Source organism: Haliaeetus leucocephalus, unplaced genomic scaffold (assembly GCF_000737465.1).
Source record: "Haliaeetus leucocephalus isolate CR32 unplaced genomic scaffold, Haliaeetus_leucocephalus-4.0 Scaffold741, whole genome shotgun sequence".
NCBI lineage: Eukaryota > Metazoa > Chordata > Aves > Accipitriformes > Accipitridae > Haliaeetus > Haliaeetus leucocephalus.
The window spans coordinates 1,754,422-1,781,605 of record NW_010973177.1 but is presented as its reverse complement, the minus strand read 5'-3'; the positions used below and the strand labels follow the sequence as shown (position 1 = coordinate 1,781,605).

The 27,184-nt window shown below is 37.7% G+C and overlaps 1 protein-coding gene across 3 annotated transcripts in view; it reads left to right on the top strand.

Annotated features, from left to right (window-relative positions):
- CTNNA2 (catenin (cadherin-associated protein), alpha 2) overlaps window positions 1-26,923 on the top strand; it is a 457,589-nt gene extending 430,666 nt beyond the window's left edge. For 2 of the 3 annotated variants that reach the window (XM_010580746.1, XM_010580747.1), the window contains one exon: window positions 25,768-26,923. In XM_010580746.1, the coding sequence (XP_010579048.1) occupies window positions 25,768-26,055 (288 nt within the window). In that variant the 3' untranslated portion in view covers window positions 26,056-26,923. Of the gene's footprint in view, window positions 1-7,232; window positions 7,377-25,767 lie in introns of all 3 variants that reach the window. The other variant, XM_010580745.1, reaches the window with a different exon arrangement.
- The last annotated feature ends 261 nt before the right edge of the window (window positions 26,924-27,184 follow it).

Here is a 27,184-nt window from a genome sequence, read left to right as displayed (position 1 = left end):
GTGTTTTGTCTGCTAGTGATTCAATTTACTTGACTTCAAATGTGACAGTAGTTATTTTCAAATAATTTCTGTGTTCATGTTTGTTGGACAATGAGCGCTCAAAGAGTTACACACCACAAAGAAGAGATATAGTCCTATGTCTAAGCTGACATCATTGCAAGACTAGGGTTTGGGTTATGGCAGTACATGACAAGTGGATATAACACAAGTGAATATGCTCAAATTGGTACAGGGAAGTGAAAGATGGACCCAGGGACCCTGTAGATAATTACTAAATCGCTTAAGAATATAATTTGACTTTTGTGATTTTATTTTTTTTTAATTTAGGCTTTTTTTTTTTTTTTTGCAAGTTGCTTTTCATGTTTACCCACTGTTTCACCCACCACAAGATTGTAGTAAGAATTTAGAATTGGCAAAAAAGGAGTTTGCAAATATGAACAGTGTATTGTATATACCAACGCTGTGAAAATAATGTAAGATGGGACTCATGGAAAGATATTTGTTTAGGATGGGGTTGGTGGAAAGGAGTTCTGTTTTGATACTTGGAAGGAAAGCAGCGGGTGAAGGAGAGAACTTTGGAAATAATAAGTAAGCAAGCCAAAGAACTTGAAATATGAGATACGAAAGAGTCAGGGCAAGAAAAAGCCAAACCAAAAGCAAGGTAGGAATATGAAATCAAGGAATTGCAATGGTGGGAAAGGACTGAGATAAAGTCAGGACCATAAAGTTGGTTGGACTCCGCAATAATCTCTACTCTCCTAGTAGATCAAGCAAGGAGAGAAAATAAAAACTTAGGGTCTTTATTTCAGCTCTGAATTTACCACTATAAAAAGACCACTTCCAGGACAGGAAAGCTGGGGCTAGGTGGGGAAAGTGAGAGACCTTGATTTACACTGTATATTCAACTAGCTCATGTCATCTACTTTGGAAGAAATGACAGAAATGAAAAATACAGGGTGATGTTTCCGCTGTGCCTTTTGGGATGGAGATATAGTTAAGTAACCTCTGCATATGTGTTTGAATGTATGCAGACATATTGATATATGAGAGGGTGAAATAAAGCCATAGTAAGTGTACTCTGTTCCAAAATATATGGCTATAAGAAGCATATGATACTTATAAATATACAGGATTTGATAAGCCTTTATCTGGAACAAATTGTTTGAGCTTTTCTATTTGTAACTAATACAGGAGTTTCCAACTCCTGCTGGCGTGGGCTGTATCCCTCAATACACTGTCCAAGAAAGGCAGTACCTGATGATGTGGTAACATGAAAAAATTTATCATCCTGACACTGAGTCAATTTACTACTCCTAAAGGATAAAGGCATCAGTGAGTTATGCAGGTTAATCAAAATGAGTGCTGATAAAATCCCTCATGGTCGTATATTCATTATATATGATGTATTTTATGGAAACACTGTCTTAGGGCTTTCTGAAAGGTAAAGTGGTGAAGAATTCCTAATTATCCTATGAAACAGCTCAAAGACGAATAGAAAAAAAAAATGGATCTCTAAAGCCATTTACAATACCTCTTCCAAATATGCAACAATAATAAAGATCTAGTTCATTAGATGAAGCTTACCTATTGCTTCCCAGTAAAGGTAGTGCTGACCAGGAGCCCAGAGAGTTTTATGCAATTGGCAACCTTGGAGGGATTCAAGCCCCAGGTAGACAGTGCAGCAGCTGAGCGAATCTAATGTTGGTAATCAACTCATTTCAAGTCGAAAGTTGTGCAAGAGACCTCCAGAGATCTCTTTCAAGTGACATCTGTACAGTGGTTTGATTCAGCTAAGTGAAAGATCCCGTAGGAACTTATTTCTACGTCTGTGAGTTCACATGGTTTTACCTTTATAACTGTTGCTGGACTGGACAACAGTATATATATCCTGAGGTTTGGGCATCTGGGGGGACATAAGTATGATCCGCATAAAGAATAGTGCAGAAGACTTTGGAAAGGTTGATTTATTTTTATTAGTGTTATGGTTATTTCCATATTTCCATAAGTGAAGGTAGATTGGTGGTGGGAGGAGGTGACATTATGTAAGGAAAGGTAGATGAATGAAGCTTAAGGCATAACTGAAAAATTCAACAAGAAAATATTTTTTAGGAAATAATCTCAGTTCTTTTGAAGGTGCAATGTTTTGATATAAGGCTATTTTCAGGACTAAGAAAATATGCCATTGTATATAAATGCACATGTAAACACACATACGCATAAATATGAAACAATATATCCTGCATAAATGGAAAGATGTTATCTAGAATTTCATTTGCAAAGCAAAATCACACTGCACTTGTCTTCATTAAAAAATATTCATGGAAACAAGAAGCATGCACACCATCTATATCTCTACATTTAGTAGCTTAAAATTTAGACATGTCAGACTTTTATCCTTATTAAGAAGCATTTTGGCTACAGGGAACATGCTCATGTGCTTTAACAGGTAACAAATATTCATGAATTTCTGAAGATTACATTTATTGAAATTTCTCATTAGAAGAGTTTTCTGCAAAGAAAAGCATTTCTGATACCAAATACTGTTAAGCCATTTAATTCCATGAGAGCAAAGCAAAGTGTTATGGATTCAAGATTGAGGCTTGAAACAAATATGATCACAGAAAAAGATTAGAGAATTGAAGGAAATACGAATGTATATGCTTCATTACATACTGCATTTGTTTTAAAAATAGTAACCACTCTAAAATCCAAAGCTTGCCTGCTACAGCAGTTATGGCTTCAGTCCAGCTTGTTTTCCTATTCCAGGCCGTGCTGAATGAGATGGGAAGAAAATGGGAATATTGAGGCTTTCTGATACACAAACCGCACCAGCCCTGCAATAATTAGCAAGGTCTAGAGACCATTCTAACATACCCTAAGGTATGGTCCTAAAGGACTATTCGTATAAAAATTACTATAAAGAAAGAGAGGATTTCAGTGCTATCTCATGCTCACTTCTTTTCCTGTCTTGGAGATGGTTTGGGACCAAGCTTCACCATTTTGTATTAAATAAGAATTCCTTTCCCCTAGGGCACTCTCAGCTGGCCTCCTTAATGCACAGCATAGATCAGCTAATAGGTACATCCTGAAGCTTTAAATAAAAATTAGGTTTGTTTCTTGCACATGGAATTATGGAGGACTGAATTTACATAATGACAGATTTAGCACACAATGGGAGATTTTGGGCTGTGTTTCTTATACAGAAGTACATCTTTTATCTCTTGCAATTATTGAACTTCCTGATTTGGATAGTGGTGAGACTTAATCTCACTTCTAAAAGTACTATCAGATGATGCCTTTGCAGATATTAAAAGAATATCAACTTCAGTTCAGACTCATCAGTTTCTTTGAGTTTAATTATAGTTCTTGACAACCTGAGTTGCAGATGAGTAATACACACATAAAAACACTCACAGGCAAGACGACATACCCTCAAGGGAAAACATCAACAGGTTTTCCCAGCCTGAGCAGAATCAATTGCAAATACTGAACAAAACAGCTTACAACAAAGTATTTAATAAAACTCACAGTAGGAATGTATCTCCATTAAATGTAGGAGGTCATAATAGCCTTTAGGTAGAGATCAAACTGAGTGAGGAAGGTTAAAAGTTGCCTTATATCTTTAACGTCTGAAATATTTTCTTCCACACATGCAACATATCATTATTACTATTATCATTTATGAACCTAATAGGAGCAAAGGAAAAACATGTCTGTTCTCACATCACATCATTAATCTTACATAACTGATAAGCAGCTACATCAACAAAAAGGGTTTGTTTTATATAATGCGTTCAAGACATAGACAGGGAGTCAAAGTAAAAACCTATCCAGTATCAGAAAAATCAATCCTAACCTCTTACTGTGAGATATTCTCAAATGCCTTCTGTTAGCATCAGTTCTTTCTAATTCTGACTAATGTATCATCAAAATACCTTGTAAACTAGCTTACCAGGTAGGTAATAATATCCCTAGAAAATGAGACGAAACATACCAGTGATGTGTCCTAAATCTCATCAAAGACCAGATTAGAACTCTATAAAACTGGATTAGAGCATCAGTATGTAATCCAAAAGACTACAGAAACGTTTTCATCCTTTTTTATACCTGCAACTAGATTCAACATTCCCACTGTCAAAAAATTAGAGAAGCTACAGCTTTGTTCAGTCTCAGATGGGATGTTACATATTTCATCATTCCTTAGCTATGACAGATAATGAACAAAAAGATTTTTCCATTCATCCATCAAGCTGATCCACTGCAGCAACAGGACATCTTTGGGTCAGAGGCATGTCTGTGTTAGGGTCTCAGACTTTTATGATATGTGTCAGCTCGGCATTTTTACATGGCCTTTTCAAGCTGTTGTTTCAATTTCTTAAAATATATCTATTTTTACCTTCTGTAGGTATACCAGTCGTACATATAATGCTTCTGCATGGTTGGTGCTCCTCAGCTTTTCACAGTCTTGCTATACTCAAACTTTATAGACAGCAGCCACTGGTACCTTAGAGGTGCCTGCCCATTCCCCATCATCTGTCCATCTTTTTAAGCAAGATAGAAAGCAGTTTAGTGTTTTTCTTCAACAGATCTTTGATGTCAAACTGACCGTGGACCCTTTTTTAACTTGATTTATAGTGCCTGGGTGCAAGTGATTAAATCAATGACTCGATCTGCGTTCACATAGTTTTCTTATGCTGTTAGGCTTAACTTACATCCCTTCAAAAATATTTTAGAGAATTAAAGTCTTCATTTGCTGTCTCTTTGCATTCCCATGCATTCATTTAATTAATCTTAGTTGTATTCCTTGGAACACTTGGAAGATTTTCCTCCTTTCTTGAAAGTATATACATTTTTAAAATGTTTTCAGTTAAGTATATTCTTTCTCTGCTTTTGTTCACTGTTTGGGCGAGTAATGTGTTCTTGTGTATTTTCACAAATCAGTCTTACCTTTTTTGCTCTTCCCTTTATTTTCTCTTTATCAACTACAGATATCATACTAAGCAGGTCAAAACAAGATTTCAGATTTGAGCAGTGCTAGCCCAAAATACCATCTGGGGTATTATCTGCTACCTAATCTACTGAACTGTTTATATCACATTATCATGATGTAATCTACAATATTTCTCCATATTTTGCATCTTGTGTTGTTACTGGAAAATATTCTTGGCCATGCTCAGTCTTCCGGAATTTAACTGTGCTACTTCCACAGGTTTCTATTTCAATAAAAGACAATTTATTTCTTTTTAGGAGATTTTAGAACTGCTACTACAAGTGTAATATTTCTCATATTTAAGGATATATCCTCTGAACATCCTTCTCTTTATCAGAATGAGCCAGCTTGCTTAGGCTTCATAAGGTCTGGTAGTCACAGAAGTTCAAAATATATTCCTACTTTATTTGGCAAAAACAACTGTGGTGCAATAGTCAAGTCGTAGGATACCTAAGTTATTAATTAACTGAATTCTACCTAGCACATTTTACCATAAAAGCCTTTAAAAGTTCAATTTTTCTTTTCTCTTTGGCAGACCAGTAGACATACATGTTAATAAGGAGTAGATGCAGTGCAGGGTACCAGAGGTGGTTTTCCTCCTCTCTATCTTTGTACACGCAAACAGCTTGAAATCAAGATGATGTAATGAGAAATCAGACAGGCATATGTTTAATTCAATTACGAACTGAAATTCACAGCACTATCATCACTTTGTGTTACTCAGAGGCAGCCTAGTTTTGCATTGTGTTCCTGTTATCGTCTCTAACGGTCACAATAGCTCTTCATTTAGTCAAGTGGACTAGCTGATTTGTTGAGTTTTTAAATCCCCAAATATACTGGTTTAAAGTAGCATCTGCAGGTACTGCAGGATTAGATTATGATAAAAGTTTTGAAGGTTAAGAAGAAAAAATACTTGACTTCTGTTGTTAGGTGAAGTGACTGGTACTAGACATTAGTCACGAACTTTCTTTTTTCAATAGAAGGAAAGGAAAGAAAAACAAAGAGCACACAAACAGAGCAGGGAATACACATTAATCATTACTAAGACTGAAAAAACAATCATGATTAGATTACAATATACATGATCCTTGTAGCAACAAAAAGCCTAAGGGAAAACGTCAAGATTAACTCGGTGTGCTTATAATACATACTCTTAAAAGAGATTTAAGGAGCATTCATTTTTCACCTTCCAAAAGGCAGGTTCTTATGCTAGCACTCTTTACTGGCACTGAATAGTCCCCCATTCTCTGAGCAGTTTTATTTAATGGAGTTAAGTTTAGCAGCATATACTATTTTTTTCAATTTTAGTATACATCTGGGTTATTAAGAAAATCCCGGTGGATAATATAAGCAATTATGTTTACTCTTAAACCCGCTTTTTCAGAATTTGGATGATAAAAATTCCATTTACAAGAAATTAGAATGAATATCCCATTTTAAGCCCTCCAGTTTCAGTTCTTGGGAAGTTTTTTGAAAAAAAATGTGCTTCAGCCTGTAAGATTGTCGTTGTCTAAAAATATGCGGTCTTTAAAAGCATCACCTCTTTGCAATTTTGTTGATATTTTCTGGAACTTTCAAGTGTGCTCTGTAAATAAATGTATGCCCAGAATTTTTATACTTCCCTCACTTGTTCTTTCAGCACAGTTTGTCAGTTCTCCTTTCCAATGTGAGAAAAACATAATTCTTTCCCGACCTCCTTCATATAGTGGTGTAGGTGGCCTACCCTCTGCCTTACTCTATTCAAGGGTCGGCGCAGAGGGCGGGACTGTGTCATGTTTATTCAGCGCTGGGGGACACAAGTGGAATTCCAACTGTAGTCTCTGGAATTTCCGCTACTCACACCAGTGTTTATGGTTTTGTGCAGTTCCGCCGTTCAAAACCATACACAAAATATCGCTTCTTGGAAGTCTGTTAACCAAATTCAAGCCTGAGCTGATGTCAATCAGTTTTTAACGGGGGTAGAGCTTTCTATCCTCTCTGGTTTTCATCAAAAGGCGCCCAAATTGAACCCCTTTCCCAATCGGCAAACCCTGTAGGGCTTGCGTGCTTAACCTGTGCTATGGGAGCAAGTGAGAGGAATCGCCAGACAGCGGGGTTACTCGTCGTGGAAGAGTCCCTGTCTCCTTGACCAAGCATAGCTCCTTCAGCACACGTTTTCCTCTCTCCTCACCTCTACGCTACGGCACAATATTTCTCTTGCTCTCTCTCTCACTATCTCTTTTCTGTATCTCTCGGAAATCAGACTGGAGTTCAGAGCACTTTCACTACCTTTTATGAGGTAGAGTGTGATGTCATAGATGGGGGCAGGGCTAGTCAACTTTCTACCCACCCACCCACCTGTGCTGAGGGAGCTACGCTTGAGACCGGAAGCAGTGACTCCTCAACGGTGAGTAACTTCCTGTCTCATCTATATCTTTAACTCTCTCTGTACATCTGGGGGTGGAGGGAAAAGACATGAGAATGGGGGGAAATTTATTTTTTTTTTAGCCTTTCCTTTTTTTTTTTTTTTAATTAACCACAGGGCTTACAGAATATATTGCATGTGTTGGCTCAGTCACCTGCGAAAAATCATTTCTTTTCTGTCCTGAAGTCCTAGAGTTAATGTCATCTGTAAAGCAATGATCACATTTCTTTGCAGAGGTGGTCCATTTACTGGTGGTTAAACTGATCTTTCAATGTTTAACTTGCATTGTGAAAAGGCAAACTCTGGTCCCCTTGAACTCAATTGCTAAACTTCCATTAATTTAATTACAGTAGTGCTGAGCCATCATTTTTCTAAACTATTTTGTGATTAAAGATAGATGGTGTTATTTATATAATTATCATTTTTAACTGTGGATAATGCCTGTTTATACAGGACAGGATTTTTGTTTTCTGTATTCTCTCTTACTGTTTTTATTTGCTTTATCCAGAATGTTTATGAAGCTATGTATTGACAATAGGCCAATTATAAGACCTATTTTATGGATTAAATAGAATTCAAAAGTAAATTGTGGAAAATGTAAAATTAAGCAGGAAATCGAAGCCCAGGAGATGTAACCGAGATTTAACTTTTGAAATTATAAATCACAGCATTTAATTTTTTTCTGTGATAAGAACTTGAGACGGCAGGGATATTGCTAACTGAATTTCTTGGTGTTTTTCTTATGTCGCTACCTAAACATTACTATTTTACTTTAAAGCACTGTCTTGTTACCTATTTCCCTTGGCCCCAAGTATTACTGCTTCACTGTTTTAATATCCCTCAGCATTTTAAAAAAGACAAGACGGACTACGAAGATCTTCCTTTCTTGTTCTGCCTCTTGGGTATCTATTAAAGCTGTTAAGATGTCAGAGCTCTCATGCTAAAGGGCAGAAGAAGGATCATATGAAGATTTTGGCCCCTAGGGATACCACAAATCTTGCTGTTCGTGTTCATTTAAAGCTCTTTACCGGCTCTGTGTGGGGTCTTGTCATATCTCCGTGAAAGGCACTAAAAGGCAGCAATGCATACTCTATAAATCAAAGACAAAGAGAATGCAATCACAGCCTTTTCAGCAGAGGTGGTCCATAGTCTGATTGATGAAGTACTTCTATTTTCAGGTGACTAGGTGGCTGTGAGGAATTGGGTGTAGGATGCAGACCATTCCATCTTCTGGTCAGTGGCATATATTGGGGATTGGTCAGCAGTGATGGATAGATAGTCCTTCCTGATGACTCAGTGATGCTCTTTGTATCAACGCATAGGAGATCTGAACAAAATTCTGGGACGATGAAAGTCTTGTTTATAAAGCTACCAAAACATTCACTAATGACTGTTTCCCTTCCTGTCAGAGAGAAAAATAAGGACAAAGAATATAAAAATCGGCTCCCTGACAGGTGGTAGCTTTTCTAGCTTTGAATAATGTGTGCAAGGAGTTTTATTACTACTGTTTATTCCTTTAGTGAACTAAACACTGAAGTCTCCAGATCTTCCTTTGCAAAGCCAAGCACTTGTCTAGCAAATTTAGCTTCCCTAGCAAACTTTGATCTTTCAGTAGGAAAGGAAAAGCAGGTTAGTCAATCTCTAATGTTTCGTTGGGAAAACTTTATAGGAATTGCTGCTGTTAAAGGCAATTTGAGGTTTGTTCTTTTCAGAGGCAAATGCTTTGAGGTAAAATTTAATTTAGATCCTAAGCACATCCTTTGCTGATGAGTTTACAAAATTGCCTTTGCATGTAATGATTCTTGCATAATGCAGGAGACTTTGATTTTTGCACAGAAGTGGTAAAACATAAGGACCAACTGTACAGTGCCCATAATCTCACTTCAATGATACGAAAGAATTTTGGTGGCATAGAGGGGGAAACTCTTTTTAAAAGTGAAATAAGGATTGGGAACAGGAAATCAGAATTGGTATCATTCAGTAATTATGGTGAATTAGAGACAGCGATCAGCACTGAGGGGATGTTGTGGAACAGAGATGTCAGTGGATTCCTTTAAATCCAGAGAAATTTTCTCTCTAAATTTATCTTGTAAGATGAGCAAATTAGCAGTTGGCTGACTTATGTATAAGGGGGAGTTTGTAGAGGCAATGATATTCAAAATGACATAAACTGTTGTGATAATTAACCTGGAATCTGCCTGTGCCAAGTCTAATAACAAATAGCAAATAATAAGTTTTTGTCCGTGCAACCTCAGGATGTGAGTTTGCCTCAGTAACCTAACACTGGGAAAATAAATAGCCTAATTTTACAATTACTGAGCTAATTCCCCTGTTATATTATTTTACTGGAAGCTATGATTAAAAAAAAAATTAAAATGTCTAAAGTGCACAGATTCCTTTATTTTACAGCTCTGGCTTAAATGTGTATTCAGTCAATTGTGATGTTTATTTTAACTGTATATTATTTACATGTACATAAATCAAAGTAAATGTAATAAGGCCTAGATTTCAGCTGATTTTATTTAGTGAGTAGTATGAAAACTTTTAAAGCAAATATCTGAGCAACTTCTTGCAATAAATGCTAATTTAAATGAGTTAAATCTTCATAAGCGTTTTGCAAACTGAAAGTTACTTTACGATAAGGCATTCTTAAAAATTGCCTTGTTTTACGTTTGCAAGCACATTGTGTATTACTGACTCAAAACAAAACCAGTAACTAGTATATTTATACCTATATATTTAAGGAGGTCAGCATTTAAATTACAGATTTGTTCCTCAGTCATACTGGCAAGGGGTGAGCAATACTTCAATGATGCAAGATCATATATAGGGATCAAACATTTTTTCAGTGTGATTAAGATGGCTGCGTAAAATTCCCCAATTTTCAGTATTTGCCAGGCTGATTTCTCTTACAAGTTGAATTAAAACTTTGTGGGTTGATTCTTACCTTCTTTTTCTATATGAGAAGTGAGGGAGAGCTGTGAAATGCACCATCTGTTCTCAAACCGTGTCAGCTGGCAGATAGATGCTTATCACCCTGCCCTCTCTTACTGCAGTTTTAGGCTGGTATAACACGATTGACTCAAAATGAATTACTTTTGATTTAATCTTGTTTAAGCAAAAGAAGTCACAATGATAGTGCAGAGCATTCTAGAGGACTTTTCGTGTTGATTTAAATAGCAACCCTTTTAAACTTCAACCTCAGCTCATTTGAATTGTCAACAAAAATACTCAATAGCACTTGGACTGAGTATAGTGGTTGGAGGAAACTAGGACTGCCTTAACACCCCGGAATTTCTGTTTCTGGGACAGTTGCATCTTAAAGACACTAAACGTGATTCTGTTCAATCATAATCCTTTGGATTTTTATCAGTCCCATCTGAGTATCCCAAAGCAAACACAATGGTGTACCCTTGTAAAACTGAAACCAGAAGCAAATATGGTCATTATTTCCCTTCTGCAAATGAGAATACTGAGCCACACTCAAGGCAGAAAATATCTGTAGAATCATGATGAGTTTCAAACACTAAGTCCTCCTTCAAGACTCAGATAGTTCTCAAGACCAGCATTTCTCTGTCTTCCATTCTATATTCCAGTTTCCACTCTAGATGGCCAAATAAAGATTAAAAAAAAACAGGACAAAGAGTTCACTGTAGTTAAGAAGTATGGTTTGAAAAAGATAGAGTTGGACGGAAATCTTGCATTAACAAGGGGAGGCTACCCCAGTCAAGTTGTGCAAAAGATGAGAGTAGGTCTATGGTGTGATGAAAACTCAGTATTTTATTATTCACTAAGATTTTACTTGAATTATGAAGAGTTTTTGACTATTATCTTCATTGCTATGTGGAGAGCGATTCATCTAGCCAAGTGTAAACATCTGCATCTGAGATGTTCACTCCAGGCTTCCTTTATAATTAGTGGAGATCAGTAGCCGTTGCTGGAGAGCCGATATTCTTGTTTCACGTAGACACTGACAACTGGTTAGATTAGTAACAACCTAAAAAAATTGCAGAGGCATGGGCAGGTGAATTACACCACGTATTCAGACAAGCACAGAGTCAGGGGGTTTAGCTTTGGGGCTCTTTTGAGGGTATATATTCATATGAGTGATGTAAACTTTCTGTGAACTTAGCTGCTGGAGAACGGGAACTGCCTCATTTTTTTTGGACAGAAATATTTAAGTTGTTTTGTAAGGAGCATTTATCTATATAAAGTAGCTCTCTCAGGGCCCCAATCTCATTAGTTTCTGTAGGTTGGAGAGATTGATAGGGTTTGTAGTATGTGGTTTTCCCCCATTTGACACTTCTGAGGATCAAAAGAGAAGAATTAAGGAAAACAATCTCAAAAATATTCATTAAGTTTATTTGAATTCTTGGACTACTGTGTCAAATCCAAGGACAATTTTTTTGCAGATGTTGAGCATCTCTGCCCAGATTCACTGTACTGTCTTTAGGATTCTAATGCAATTTAGGATCTCTAACTATAATTTAAAAGGTAAGGTACTCTGGGCCATCTCCATAGAAAATGAACCTGTGAAAGATCTCAAGTGCTCCATGGTTTCTGGCTTCTCCACCAAGCACAGAAAGAGCCTGGAATGCCTTGGTCCAGCACCTGGAATTAGGTAGTATGAGTGCAGGATAAGATTTCATTTATATAAATGGAAACTCTGAAAACCTCACCTAGGTCACTGAACACATTGTCTCAATGGCTTTTATGAGCAGCCCTGTTTTTCTTCCCTGCATTCATAGAGAAATTGTTCAATTACAGACATCTAAAAAAATGCTTCTGAGGTTCTAGTGCCACCAGCTATGAACAGTTCTAGTATCAAAAGACATTCAGTCACAATTTTTCCGATGCCAAGTAAGTGCAGACAAGTCTACAGATAATGATGACTAATGTACAATATTTAAGTAAGAGCTTTATAAGAAAAGAGCCAGTGCAAATGCTTTTTCATTTCACCATTATTCTAAATAACAGCTGAGTTTATACCTTCATCTCCTTTACATAAATTCTGGATTAGAGGGAAGATTTGGAGGTGTGGTTGAATTAATTCAGTTTTGTGTAGGGGAGATTGTCCTGACTGAAAAGCACAGAAAGCATTTGGGTTATGTGACTCATTGAGGCTATAAGTACTTCTGCATTTGTTGTTCAAGGAAAATGCAATTTAAAGTACTGAATCGCAAAACAAAACAGAGATCAAGTAAATTAGGATTTCCTCACACTAATATTTTCTGAAGAGAGTAGTACAGGGCTTAACTAACTTGAGTGAGCTATTAAACATTTGTCAATGATTGGTGAAATTTTTTTCCTCCCTTCTACAGTTACTCAGTTTTTCCTTTTGGATAAGACACTTGCTCTTATAACAGTGAAAATGAGATCACCAACATCATCTACACTACTCTTTTAGATACATTTGCACGTATACAGAAGAGAAGGCTAAGGGGAGATTTGTTGTCTACAGCTACCTAACAGGAGGATCTAGAAGAGCCAGATCCAGACTTGTCAGAGGTGCATAGTGACAGGAAAGGGGCAACGAGCACAAGTTTTAACATGGGAAATTCCAATTAGATATAAGGAAAAAAGTTTTACCTTGAGGGTAGTGAGACTCAAGTGCAGGGTGGAGGTGTCTAGTCCAGAGACGTGGGAGACTATCCATCCTTGGACATACTCTGAGTTTGAGCAAAATCCTGAACAACCGCATGTAATTCAATTTGTTTTGAAGAGGGCATTGGACTAGATGACCTTGAAAGGTTCTTTTCATCCTAAAGTATTCTATGATTATATGAATATTTGCATAATAAAATGTGAGTAATAAAAACGAGCCTTTACAATTCAGAGCAAGATTTTACTCATTCCAATTTATTCTTAATTTGCTGTCGTCTTTGCTTGTTCTTTCCTTGTGAACTGCAACAGCCATGACAATTGTTTCTATTTTGTTCTGGTGTCATTTGTTTGCAGTCTCCAGTAATTCTTACCTGTTTTGCTGGTTTTTAATAACACTTAGCGTTAGCTAAAGTTAAAAATGTAATGAACAAATGCATTCACAAATTGTATATTCAGTAATTGACCAGGGAGAAAGCCTTCGAGTAACGAACACTTACTGAATGTTACTTAACCATTGATTGAGTTGGTCAAACAAATAGAACCGTTAACTGTGAATAATGTATTTGGAAAAAAAATGTTAGACTTTTCTTTACAAATTATTTGCTATATGTTATCAAGCTAGGTCTGTCAGTGCTGGGACTTTTCTGAAAAGCTGAAATGGGGCTCTCTCTCGAAGACTACTGTGGAGATTCAATTTTGTTTCTTTATTTCATTGCATACTGTTGTAAAGTCCTGGAAATTGCTCAGGGAATCAAACAGAGAAAGGAATGTTTTCGCTGATTGAGTTGAGCAACGCTGCAAGGACCCTCAACTCCAAGGAAGTAAAAGCCTTTTAGCACCTCAGAAGTGATCAATACCTTGAATGATCAAGCCCTTCATCTGCTTCTAGGAGACATAAGATATACATGAATGACAGCAGGCAAACGTTAGGAAGCAAGGAACAATTGTCCTGGTACTATCTTCCATCTACAAGAGGATTTTCTTTTATTCATTTTGACTCTGTTTGATGCATTGTTTCCAAGCCCTTTCCTGAGAAAAGCCAGCTATGCCTGTAGAGCAGCTATCTTCAAAGTGTCCTTGTGCTGACCTGGGCAAGCGTAACTTTAGAGATAGGAAGCTAGCTGAAGGAGCAAATTTGCCTCAAAACGTGACAGATCCTCACAGTTGAAGATATGGAGATAACTCACTTACGGATACCATTCTAACACTTAGAAATTAAAAAAGAAGTTGGGAAAATATCACATTTCTCAGCATTGCAGTCTGAAATCCTGCATTATGCTGCTTTTCTTTTTGTTTTCATTGTGGCAAAATCCGGAGGAATAGCAGGAGATAACACAGTCTTATGTAAAGAGTATAGTGTTTCTATGCTTTATTGATTTTTTTTATCCAAAGTCTCCTGCATTTTATCATTGAGAGTACAATTTCCAGCCAACCAGACATGATTTGGACTCCCTTCAGGTAAGACTGTAAGAAAGACATGCTTTTCTTGTTATTATACCTGTTCTCTAGATAAAGAACAAAAGGTTTGCTTCCAAAAGTCAATTTGAAAGTGCACTAGATTATTTGGGGCTTTTAAAATTTATATCTATCTTCAAATTACATACAAGTCAGAACTTAAGTCAGGAGGAGGGAGGTCAGTAGCACAGACTAGTTAGATATCCTATATTTCCTCTTTCAGAATTAACTGCATTTGGATATAAAAGTGGAAATTTGTACTGAGAGAGTCCTGTCTGCATTTTCTCTATCTGTGACATCAGGTTCAGACAATGTCATATCTTGTGTAGACTTCTGGCATATGAATCCCTGCGTAAAACAGTGTATGCAGTCCTGGTGATACACAGACCACTTGCATAAAGTTTTGCACAAATTACTTTTTTAATGGACCCGATACTGAACTTTGACAGACTTCTTACTCTAATTTTCTCCAGTCACCCTCCTGGCAATATCAAATATCTTAGTTACAGTTTGAGTTAGCCTATCCTGTCAAATACAGTTTGGACTTCATTTTTGTTGCAGATGTTTTATCTTCTCCTTGAAGATTAGGTAGGAGCCTATCTTCAAATCAGTCATATGACAGTCTGTTTCCTGTTAATCATCCAAGAATTCAGATCAAACCATTCCATGGGACAGAATGATTTTTAAAGTTGTAAATGTGGTTGTACAAATTTTGCTTCTATTAGTGATGCAACCGTGATGGCCATTAGACAATCATATTTTTTGTCCATGACATTCCATCATAGGCATCATCCTCCAGTCATTAGTTCTATGCAGAATGAAGCAGATTTGGAAGAAAACACCCTCAAGCCATCATGGCAGAAGACTCATTCCCATGTTTGTCAATTGAAGGTTGATGTAGAAAGTGTTTCTTCCTCTACATTCAACCTTAGCAAAGAAAACTTGCAGTATATGCTACCACAACGCTGGCGAAGTTGTGGGGTGAAATCCTGTTCCCATCTACAAAACTCCTTTGACTTCATTGACTGAGGATTTCTTCCTTGGTCTGTGGAATTGTTCCAAATGTTTGGGCGTTCAGACTAATGTCAAATATCCTATTTCAGTAACAGACTCTGAAAGGTTTGTGGCAGTGTTGTAGCATGAAAATGACTGATAAAGCAAGCTTGTTCAAATAATTCAATGCTCTACGTGATTCGTTGTCCTTCCAGTGTTTCTGGTTATGATATGAATTGTATTGTTTTGGCATCTTTTTCCTGCTGTGCAGTGGCAGATAATGGCAGAAGAAAAAGAACTGGTTCTGAGAATTTTTTTATTATGGGTCAAAATATTTCCCCCCATTAAATTCTGAAAAGAATGCAACAATATATAATTATATATTAAATATTGAGGAAATAACCTACATTATGTTTGGTATCTACAAGAAAAACTGTAAATTTTGTGTTATAGCAGTAATGTCATATTGGGTAAATAACTTATTGACTGTAAAGAGAGTTGATGAATAGAAAAACTTTAATATCTATCAGAAATTCCATAACATAATTTTCACCTTTGGGACCTGCTAGGCTGGAGAGAAGTCAGTAATAATTATATTTCACAAAAAGAATTGGGTAACGTTAACTTTTAGTGGTTTCCAATGGTCTTATTTTTCATTTTACCATTTCAATTGTTAAAATATGAGCTTTCATGCTAGCTCATTAGAAGGACAAACAGGCAATAATAAGTGTCCGAGGCCTGCCTAAAACTCATACTAAGCAATCTCATCCCTAAGCTGTGACCCTCAAACTCCAGCCTCGTAAAGCATCTGCATTCCCAACATTCATGTTCCCCAAAATGTGTTTTGCTCCAGATCATGCACACTAGTATGTTAGTTAGAACTGTTCTTGGTAGCCTACCACACTTACCAAAAACCTCAACTTTGACAGAATTTACAATTGGGTGCTTCACTGTGTTACTAGATGACTCAGTAAGCAATTTCAGTGCATACATAACATTTAGGGCAGGCTGGACAGCAGAGTTGGAGATGCCTGACGTCTCTAGTGATGTACTCTTGGCTCTTGGGTGAAGGACAACTGGATTCAGTATCCTTCAGACTATAACCTGTGAGTCAGACTTTTTGCAAGGCTTCTTGTTAAAGATCCATCCGCCTGTAGCTGTCGATGAGGGGACAAGAGAGGAGGAATCAAAGGTAAGATGAGTAAATAGGCAAATGATCATGATGTTGAAGCCCATGTTTCAGTCTCTCAACTTAGAAGGCAAAAAGATTTTTTTTCCTCAAACAGAAAAATTTGTAAGCCTTCTGGCACCCACTATGAAATTTAAGTACAGTCTCCACTAGCTGGGCATTTCTGAATTGGTGCATGAGTTACTATTTTGGATGCTTATGGAGAAACAAAAGGTATGTGGGGCTCCTGGTGTTTCAGTGAAGTAGCCTTTATGTCTTCCTACAATAAAATTAAAGGGTTTTTTTTAGGATTGCTGGATACATTTGAGGGCATTTAGGTGGTATTCCTTAACTTTACAGGGTTAGTATTCTTATTTTATCATATACTTAGATTACATCTTCAAACCTCTTCATTTAATGAATTAAGTATATCCCCACCCCCACCCCCCACCCCCAAATTTTAGTGATATCCAGTGGTGAGTCATATTTTATGATTCTATTTATATACTGGTTTTGGTTTCCTATTAAATGTTCTCCTCAAAGCAAATGAATTGGGATATCATTTTGTCTTTTATCCTTTTTATTTTAAAATAGCCTGGAATAAGTAAATCAACTGTATAAATGCATCTCTACAAATTTTCTGTATTGTGTTTGTTTATCTTTTATTGGGAATGCCAGTACTGGGAGTATTTTTATATACTTATGCTTTTTCAAACTGACATAAAGCAGTTGGCAACCTGTTGACCTTGTAAATTAAACATGTGTTTTAAAATGGCAGTAGTACATAGAAGACAGAAGATACCCATGGTTCTTGGTATACTTGTGTGCTTTCTGCTGTCCTAAGAGATGGGAGCTTTTGTTAAATACAACCAGGTCCTATGGGTTTCTTACCTGTAACTGAAAAAACCACAGATGAAGACAGTTATTCAATGGCTTGGCCACCTATAAAACACAACTACCCCCAGAATGAATTAAATATTCAACACGTATAAAGGAGTAAGTTAAATGCAATCAGATGTGAAATAAATAGCTAGGAAAAGAGGAGTATAATGCTATTTTCTCTATGTAGCCACAGATCCCTTTCTAATACCATTGTGGCCACATTACATTACAAATAATGGCATTTTGTTTGTTATAGAGTTTCAAGTATATAGGATAGTTTTCTCACAATGGACTCTATCTAGCAAAAACTTCATGTGCATTTTCAAGTTACTGACTGAAATATGGCTTCAGGCATTGCATAGTAGTGCTGATAAATAACAGATGTCTCCTACCATAGGGATGAGTGCATCTGAATAGCAAATAGGCCATTCTTGCATTGGCTGTCGCTAATAGTATCATGTGTTATGCAGTAGGTGTGCCACAGAAATGTAAGACATAAGTATTAGGAATAAGATCCTTTTCGTACATGTATCTTCCATACGTACGTAGGACTGGATTTGCTATTAAGCATAGCCAAGAGGAAAATGTTCTGTTGTATAAGAATGAAATCTGGGAAAGTGGTATTCCTGATTCACCCTCCAGATTTATAATTGCTTCATGTAACTTAGTTGCTCTAGAGGCTGTTAATTGACTTTTGGTTTGTGATAACAGCAACTATCCCTGTCCATAGAAGTATGAATTTGCTTTGAAAAGCAGGAGAAGCAGGGAATGCACCCAGAATTCACAGATAGATAGCTTTAAGGGCTTGGCAGTGCCTAAATTACCATCTAAAGGCACACAATCAAGTCTTAGCCAAGAGTATTCGAAGGGTTACAGGTTCTTTTTCAACATGTTAAATACATGACAATTGTTCTTCCTGATCTGTACAAAGTAAACCAGATGAAACTCTATTTATCAATAATTACTAATACTAACTTTTTACATTCATACGTTTCAAGGTCAATATGGACAATTGTTATCATCTAAGCCATCTTCCTGCATGACTGATGGATAGGGTCCCTGAAATAATATGCATTAAAAATGCCCAATAGTTGTGCTTAGAGTGTACATATTAAGCAAAACCATCCAATATTGACTTCAGAATTTCTAGAGATAGAATCACTCTCTTTCATGAGTTCTTGTGATTAATTAATATCACTGCTAAAATTTTTCAGCTAATTAATAAAATGACCTGCTTCACCTTTCAGCCATTAAATTCTGTTATATCTTTGTCTAATCTGTTGAACTTGAAATATTATCAGCTTTCTGTTATAATGTACTTACTGATTTTGGTCAACTAATTTTTGAATCATGCACTTTATTAATGGCAAAAACAGAGCTGACTGAATCTTTCCTGATGTTTTTTGTCCCTGAGGTTCTTTAAATTCTTTCCAGTTCCTCAGTGTTCATTTTGCACTGAGGACTCAGTATTCCATAACTGTGGACGCACGATAAAATCAATATGATATTTTAACCTATTTCATCAGTGTCCTCCTTTTTGTATACGCAGAGAGTGATTTCCTAGCATCCTGCATAGGATAAAGTTCCTTATTGTATAAGTAGGTATCATCTGCTATAAGGTTGGCCAAACTAAAATCTACATTTCTGACTTTTACCAGTTTATTAGGTATCAATCACTTGCCCTCTGTATGACTTACCACTTTCCCAATTGTTGTTATCTGCAAATTTCATCAGTTAAGTGACTTTTTTCAAGTTTTTAACAGAAGTATTAATATTGTAAAGCTGACAAATGGTTTCTGCACAAGCCCACTGCAAAAGTCACTGTTTAGCAATGAATTTTTTGTGTATACGTATTTTTGGGATCTTAGCTATTAGAGAATTTGTAATCACTCTGTTTGTGCCTTGTTAATTTTGTATCAGCTGAGTTTTTAATCAAACTGTCATGTAGTATCAAGAAAAACACCTTTCAAAGGTCCAGTTATATCACCAGCATTATTTTAAGCAATCCAAAGTTTAATCACATCAAAATATGATGTAGGTTACTTCGAAAATATTTTTACCCACAAAGCCATTTGGTTACCATTAAGTGTATTTCTTTCCTCCCTTTATTTATGGAGTCTGTCATAGAGATTGCATTATTTTGTTTGGGAGTGCTGTCAGCTGAACTGGCCTATAATTTCTCAGGTCATTCTATTTGTGCTGCTCAGATATTTCCTTACTAGGAACTATCTACAATTTTTTTGATGTCTTCCCCCCACTTTTCAAGGTTTATTAAAATCAACAGTAATGATATAGAACATTCTTAAACAACCAGCTCTTTTAAAACTACCTATACCATATTCTTGCTCACTGGAAATACAGATTATTTTTTTTCTCTATTTCCCTTACTTTTTGTGGCATATTTTTTATTATAAATATGAAGATATCTCTGGAAATTGAATTTTGTCCTTTCTAAAAACTGTGGTATAATTCTTCCCCATTAGAGTGGTGTGACAGTACAGGGAGGACATCTCTTTTCATTTGCTTTACTGTTAAGGAGAAAATTTTCCAGCTTTATTCTCTCTCACTTCTTCAGCTGTTTTGGTACTGTAATTGCTGGTTATTTTACTTCGATTATGTGTATATGTAAAAGAAGCAAGAAATCTTGATTGTCACAAGATTCTGGAAAATTCCACATATAGTGCAGGAAAAATGCAGCACAGCTTATAAGCAGATTAGAACCTCCTCAAAGCCTTAAGGTTTTTTTGGGGGAGAAAACCCCTGAAATTATCTTCTTGGCAGATAATAGGCTCTGCTGCTCCACTGTTTTACCCTTGCATTCACTAATTGCATAGTTAGCTTGTAGCAAAATCTTTTTTTATTTTTCTTCTGAATGATTTATGCCTTCCCTGCCTAGATGGCAGTTTTAACCTGGGTAAGTGACCAGCTCCCGTGCAGTGATTCTTTGGTTCTTTATGAATTTTGAATTTCCCCCAGCATTCTCTGTTCTTGCAGTTTTATGGGCCAATAACCTAAATTTATCTCTTCTGTTTAAGAGGGCTTTTTTTCCTAACTGGAGGCAAATGTATTTGTAAAGAGAGCTAAGTAGCAGAACACTATTGCTTTGTGTAGCAAGTCAAAGGCTCTGTTAGGTGTTAGCACAGAAAGCTATCATTATATTCATAATTCCCTAACCTTTGCTAGGGAGTAAAGTTTGCCTTCTGTACTGTGCAATAATTTCCTAGTGGTACTTTTATTTGAAATGTTAATTTTCCTTCTTTTTTTTTTTTTTTATTATTAACATTATCTGTTTGGAAAAGTGCATATGTTTCTGTGCCCAGATTTTGTAAGGAATTAAAGCACTAAGGGCTTGATTCACTGCTGCCTCGTTCCAGTTTTATGCCACTGTAGCTCTGCTGATTACAAAGCACAGCTTAAAACTGAAGTAACACAGTGGTGTAGTAAGATCTAAATGTTAATTGAAATTATGTTCATTCAGTTTAATTCTTCTTTACTGAGCCATAATACAAGCAAGGAGCTGGAGGCAATAAGAAAATCACTGGAAGTGCTTAGGTAGCCAAATTGGGTACATGGGATGGCTACCAGCAGATTTTGGAGAACACTCATAGCCTAATACTATTATGGGGTTTTTATGTCTCTTTTCTGATTCCAAGACTTGAAAGCATTTTACAATATGAGTCGATATTAAGGGCAAGGTCTTGGGATCTGCATGTTAAAATGTGATTAATAATGCTAAAATAGGGAGCTCTTATCTACTATAACAGCAAATTGAAAGTCGAGATTATTAAAATGGCATCAAAATATGTAATGTGGTTTTCTAAAAGACATCGTTGCAATCTGCATCTGATCTTGCAGAAGTACATGCTTCTGCACACCCTTATCGATATACTCCACAAAATTACTAATGTGTTTAAAGACGTACATTGCATCCTTTGTATGGTTTCAAGCATCTAATTTAGGTGCCTCCTCATTTCAAAATGCTTCCTTTAATCATTCTGTTCCTTCATATATGCCCCATGTAAAACAGCTACCAGAACTTTTTTCGTAAAGAAATGTTAGAAAATGTGAGGGAATTAGAAACCTTCAGCAAATAGAATTCATTCAGGAATGTGCAATATGGGCTTGATCCAGTCAGTGTATCCACATTGATTATGAAGTAAATACTATTTGACGGTATCACTTTATATTCAATATCAATCCACCAGTGTTTCAAAAAGAATCATTTAACAATGAATAATGCTTGATTGTAGATCACTGCAGTAAATTAGAATATCCTAATTTAATAGAGTATGATCTGTTATTTGCCAACAAACATACAGATTGCCTTATAAATCATGCAGTAGCGTGGTTATAGAATAACACTATACTGAATTATATTTCATTACTCCCTATTGAACAGTCATGTTTCTGCCACATAATGTAATTTTCCATCTTTTAACTTAGTTTCTTTTACTAACAGAAAATACAAATTAGTCCTGAGGAAAAATATTTTCTGGGGGCAGGCAATTAATTATGCATTTCAGGGAATGGCACCAAGTACGTGAAAAACATTAAAATGCTTTTTTGTTTCTCACCTCACTGTATGTAGCTGTTTATGTATTTAATGAATCATAATGAGTATAAGATCACAGCTGAGGAAATCAAAAATAATAGGTAAGTCTATAGATTAATGTGGTTCCAGATTCGGACTTTCTGTAATGTCTATTCCTGTTCACATCAGTCACTGACATTTCAGAAAGAGGTTTCTCCTTAACTCTTCTACTGTTAATGATTCAAAACACTTCATGTGAAGTATAATATGGATTTTGTTATTGCCTTATGAGTACTTATCCTGGTTACCTTGCTTACAATTCATGTTAAGGAATCATATGCTCCCAAAATATGGAGCAGTAAAGGTTTGGAGGGAAACAGGCCTTTTATACTGATTAAAAACAGCTAAGAACTTACTGAGTAAGTGGGATGGAATCGTAGAATGCTTTGGGTTGGAAGGGACCTTCAAAGTTCACCTAGTCCCAACGCCCCTGCCATGGGCAGGGACACCTTCCACTAGACCAGGTTGCTCCAAGCCCCATCCAACCTGGCCTTGAACACTGCCAGGGATGGGGCAGCCACAGCTTCTCTGGGCAACCTGGTCCAGTGTCTCACCACCCTCACAGTGAAGAACTTCTTCCTCACATCTGATCTAAATCTACCCTCTTTCAGTTTAAAGCCATTACCCCTTGTCCTATCACTACATGCCCTTGTAGAAAGTCCCTCTCCGGCTTTCTTGTAGGCCCCCTTTAGGTGCTGGAAGGCTGCTACAAGGTGTCCCCAGAGCCTTCTCTTCTCCAGGCTGAACAACCCCAACTCTCTCAGCCTGTCTTCATAGGAGAGGTGCTCCAGCCCTCTGATCATCTTCGTGGCCTTCCTCAGGACTCAGTCTAACAGGTCCGTGTCCTTATGTTGGGGGCCCCAGCGCTGAACGCAGCACTGCAGAGCAGAGTAGAGGGGGAGGATCACCTCCCTTGACCTGCTGGTCACGCTTCTTTTGATGCAGCCCAGGATACGGTTGGCTTTCTGGGCTGCAAACACACATTGCTGGGTCATGTTGAGCTTCTCGTTAACCAACACCCCCAGGTCCTTTTCTGTAGGGATGGTCGTAATACCGACCCCTGAGGAACACCACTCGTCACTGTTCTCCACTTGGACATCAAGATGTTGACCGTAACTCTTTCAGTGTGACCATCCAGCCAATTCTTTATCCAATGAGTGGTCCATTTGTCAAATCCATCTGTCTCCAATTTAGAGACAAGGATGTCATGTGGGACAGTGTCAAATGCTTTGCACAAGTCCAGGTAGATGACGTCCCTTGCTCTTCCCTTATCCACCAACCCTGTTGTAGAAGGCCACCAAATTTCTTAGGCATGATTTGCCCTTAGTGAAACCATGTTGGCTGTCACCAGTCACCTCTCTGTTTTCCATGTGACCTAGCACAGTTTCCAGGAGGATCTGCTCCATGATCTTGCCGGGCACAGAGGTGAGACTGACTGGCCTGTAGTTCCCCAGGTCTGCCTTTTTTCCCTTTTTAAAAATGAAGGTTATGTTTCCCCTTTGCCAGTCAGTGGGGACTTCACTGGACTGCCAAGACTTCTCAAATAGGATGGATAGTGGCTTAGCCACTTCATCCACCAGTTCCCTCAGGACCCACAGATGCATCTCATCAGGTCCCATGGACTTGCGCAGATTCAGGTTCCTCAGATGGTCTCGAACCTGATCTTCTCCTGCAGCGGGCGGTTCTTCATTCTCCCAGTCCCTGCCTTTGCCTTCTGTGACTTGGGTGGTGAGGCTGAAGCACTTGCTGGTGAAGACTCAGGCAAAAAAGTCATTGAGTACCTCAGCCTTCTCCCTTGAGCTTCACATTCCCCACCAGCCCCTCCTTGCTGGTGAGAACAAGGTCCAGCATAGCACCTCTCCTCCATCACTTGGAGAAGGAAGTTGTCATCAACACATTCCAGGAACCTCCTGGATCGCTTGTGCCCGGCTGCGTTGTCCCTCCAACAGATACCGGGGTGGCTGAAGTCTCCCATGAGGACAAGGGCTTGTGAACGTGAGGCTGCTCCTCTCTGTCTATAGAGGCCTCATCTGCTCAGTCTTCCTAGTCGGGTGGTCTGTAGCAGACCCCCACTCTAATGTCACCTGTCCCTGCCCTCCCTTTCCTCCTGACCCATAAGCTCTCAGTCGGCTCCTCATCCATGCCCAGGCGGAGCTCCAGGCACTGCAGCTGGTCACCGACATGGAGGGTGACACCCCCTCCTCGTCTGTCTGTCCTGTCCTTCCTAAGGAGCCTGTACCCTTCCATTCCAACACTCCAGTCATAGGAGCCATCCATCCCACCACGTCTCCGTGATGCCAGTAAGATCACAGCCCCGCAGTTGTGCGCAAGTCTCTGATTCCTCTTGTTTATTCCCCATGCTGCCTGTGTTTGCACAGAGGTATTTAAGTTGGGCCCCCGATGAAGCTGGCTGGCTGACTGGAATTCCTTTGTGCTGCTCTTCAGGGGCTCTCCTGCTGACCTGGGATCCCTCTCCAGGCTCTGGGCATCTGTTGCTGGCACTGGCATCAAACTGGTAGGAGTGGGATGGACTGAGGTTCCCCTCCCCTGGCAACAGTAGTTTAAAGAGTTAAAATAATATTATATCCAAAATCATTCGTACAGACTGGGAAATTCTTATAAAATTTGAGGCAGCTTCCATGGTAGAACTGAAAGGCTTTCTCACAAAGCTTATATCCTACTTTTTCAGTGTTTTGGGAAGGGGATAATTGAATATCTTAACTAGTAACCTGGGTTGCTACAGTACTTAAAAGCCCAATTTTAGCACCTACTAACTTGAGGATGTCCAACTGAATTTGGCAAGTGCCTAATTTGCATTTTGGAACACTGAGACATTGCTTTGGAAGTCCCACTATAGGCTTGAATCCTTTTCAAAGAATTTGTCCAGGAATATGTACTTGATTTCAGTGTATGATGGAAACTTGCTGACTGGAAGTCCCAATGGTTTGAAGTTCAACAAGTTCTTAAGGCCTCTAACATCCAGAGGACCCAGGAACATCAGGCAGACTCATTCATGGGAGAAACACAAGGGTATATGTACAAAAAGCCTGCTAATCCTAAAGTAAGATTCCTTGTGAACATAAGTAACTTACTTATTACAGTAGGTACAAAAACCTGCAGTTAACTGTTTCATCTTTTTATTTCTTTAGAGGTTTCAAAATCTCCTTTCATCTTTTCAGATGGGATTCTCTAACAAGCTCAGCACTGGCCTCACACTGTTCCTGTAGACATCATTGCGAGTGTTATCCGGGACTTAACAGGAATAATTAGAACAAACCTAAACACCTGGGAAAACCTCTGTTGACCTGTTTTGCAGTTTCTGACATGTCAAAGTAAATTTTTAAAGGTTTAAGTAAGAAGTAACGGTGTTTTCTGTGAAAAAAAAAAAGAGGCAAGTTCTTCACCCGTAGAAAAAGAATCAACAACAAAAAACCGGACAACACAACCTTTTCCTTTGAATTACTAAAAATTTTAATGTGAGGTACCACAGTCTTACCTTTACAGTTCGGTGCATGTTGTTGCAGGTGCTTGTTACTACAAGCTACTTGATCAATCCCAAGGGAGAGGATTCATTTCATCTTTAATGAGATCTGAGAGTATCCAGACTTCAGTCAGGAAATGGTCCAGTGATCCAGTTGTGGAGTAACCTTGCTGTATTTCATTTTCTTTTCTATTTGTAGCTGGACAGTGCCACTTCTCTCATCCAGGCAGCTAAAAATCTGATGAACGCTGTGGTCCTTACAGTGAAAGCATCATATGTGGCTTCTACTAAATATCAGAAGGTGTATGGTACCGCTGCAGTGAACTCACCAGTTGTATCTTGGAAGATGAAGGCCCCTGAGAAGAAACCTCTAGTAAAGAGAGAAAAACCAGAAGAATATCAGACAAGAGTGAGAAGAGGGTCCCAGAAGAAACATATTTCCCCTGTACAGGCCTTAAGTGAATTTAAAGCTATGGATTCATTCTAAACCACTAAACTTTACCAGGAGGGTTTTATATTCTTTTTGTATGCATACCTGCCGACTTGTATGCGTCTGGCATGGGGTGGGGGGGAAGCAGCGTCAATTTGCATGCGACCTAAGACTCTATTGAAGTAACTAACTTTCTGCAATGCCCAAATTTAGGGCATTCTCTTCTGATGTTAAATGGACTTATTCCAAGCTTCCTTTTTAAACTAAAGTATAGCATTAAATTGGCCAAAGAATTTGCATCACAGGGGTACGTGTGAGTTAAATAATAAATTCAAGTCTAAACCCAGAAATTTTTGTGCATGCAAGAAACATTAGGTTGGCAGGTATATTAAGTGAAAAAAATGGAATTGTAATGGTAGACCATAAAGCTTGTATTGCTTCTGTTCCAGTGCAAAAATGTACTAGCCAATATGCTTAAATGTGTGGCCCAATAATTAAATGATATAACTTTTAAGTCATCTTCATTATAGTATGTGAATTTTTAAAACAGATACAAACTAATTCATCTTAAAAACGCTTCTTTTAAACCATATTTTGTTCTTTATATTCTAGTAGTGTTATGATTGCTCACATTTCAATTAATCCCATTAATATGACCAGAGGTTTACTTTTGCCAATTGAATTCCTTATGGTGGAGTATGAAGCACAATATGGTGATTGACATTGCCTTTTATATTATGATTATTATTATGATTATTATTATAATATTAGTAATAGAAGACCTGGTGGTGGAATGTTTAGAGACACGGAAACTGACAGTGTGAGAATTTAGAGGCAAATATGTAGGTGTAGCTTGGATTACAGGTATCTGACATACCATTGTAACCACTAACTCAATAAACTCATTTAACCTTGGAATCCTCAATATGGCTCATCTCTTTTAATGCACAGATATCTCCTGCAGCATAGAGATAAATCAATTTATTAAGCTTCTAAGGTTGGCATCTCAGAACCTTGGAAATCATCTATTCTGCCACACTGTATGGACCTGTAGAAAGACCACTGCACAAAGAAATGCAGTATCTACTTTTATTCCCTTTTAGCCCCAAGAGTTGGCTCCACTACAGAGATTGTATCATTGTTATGAAAAGGTCTTGGTACATATGAAAATAAAAAATGAGCATGT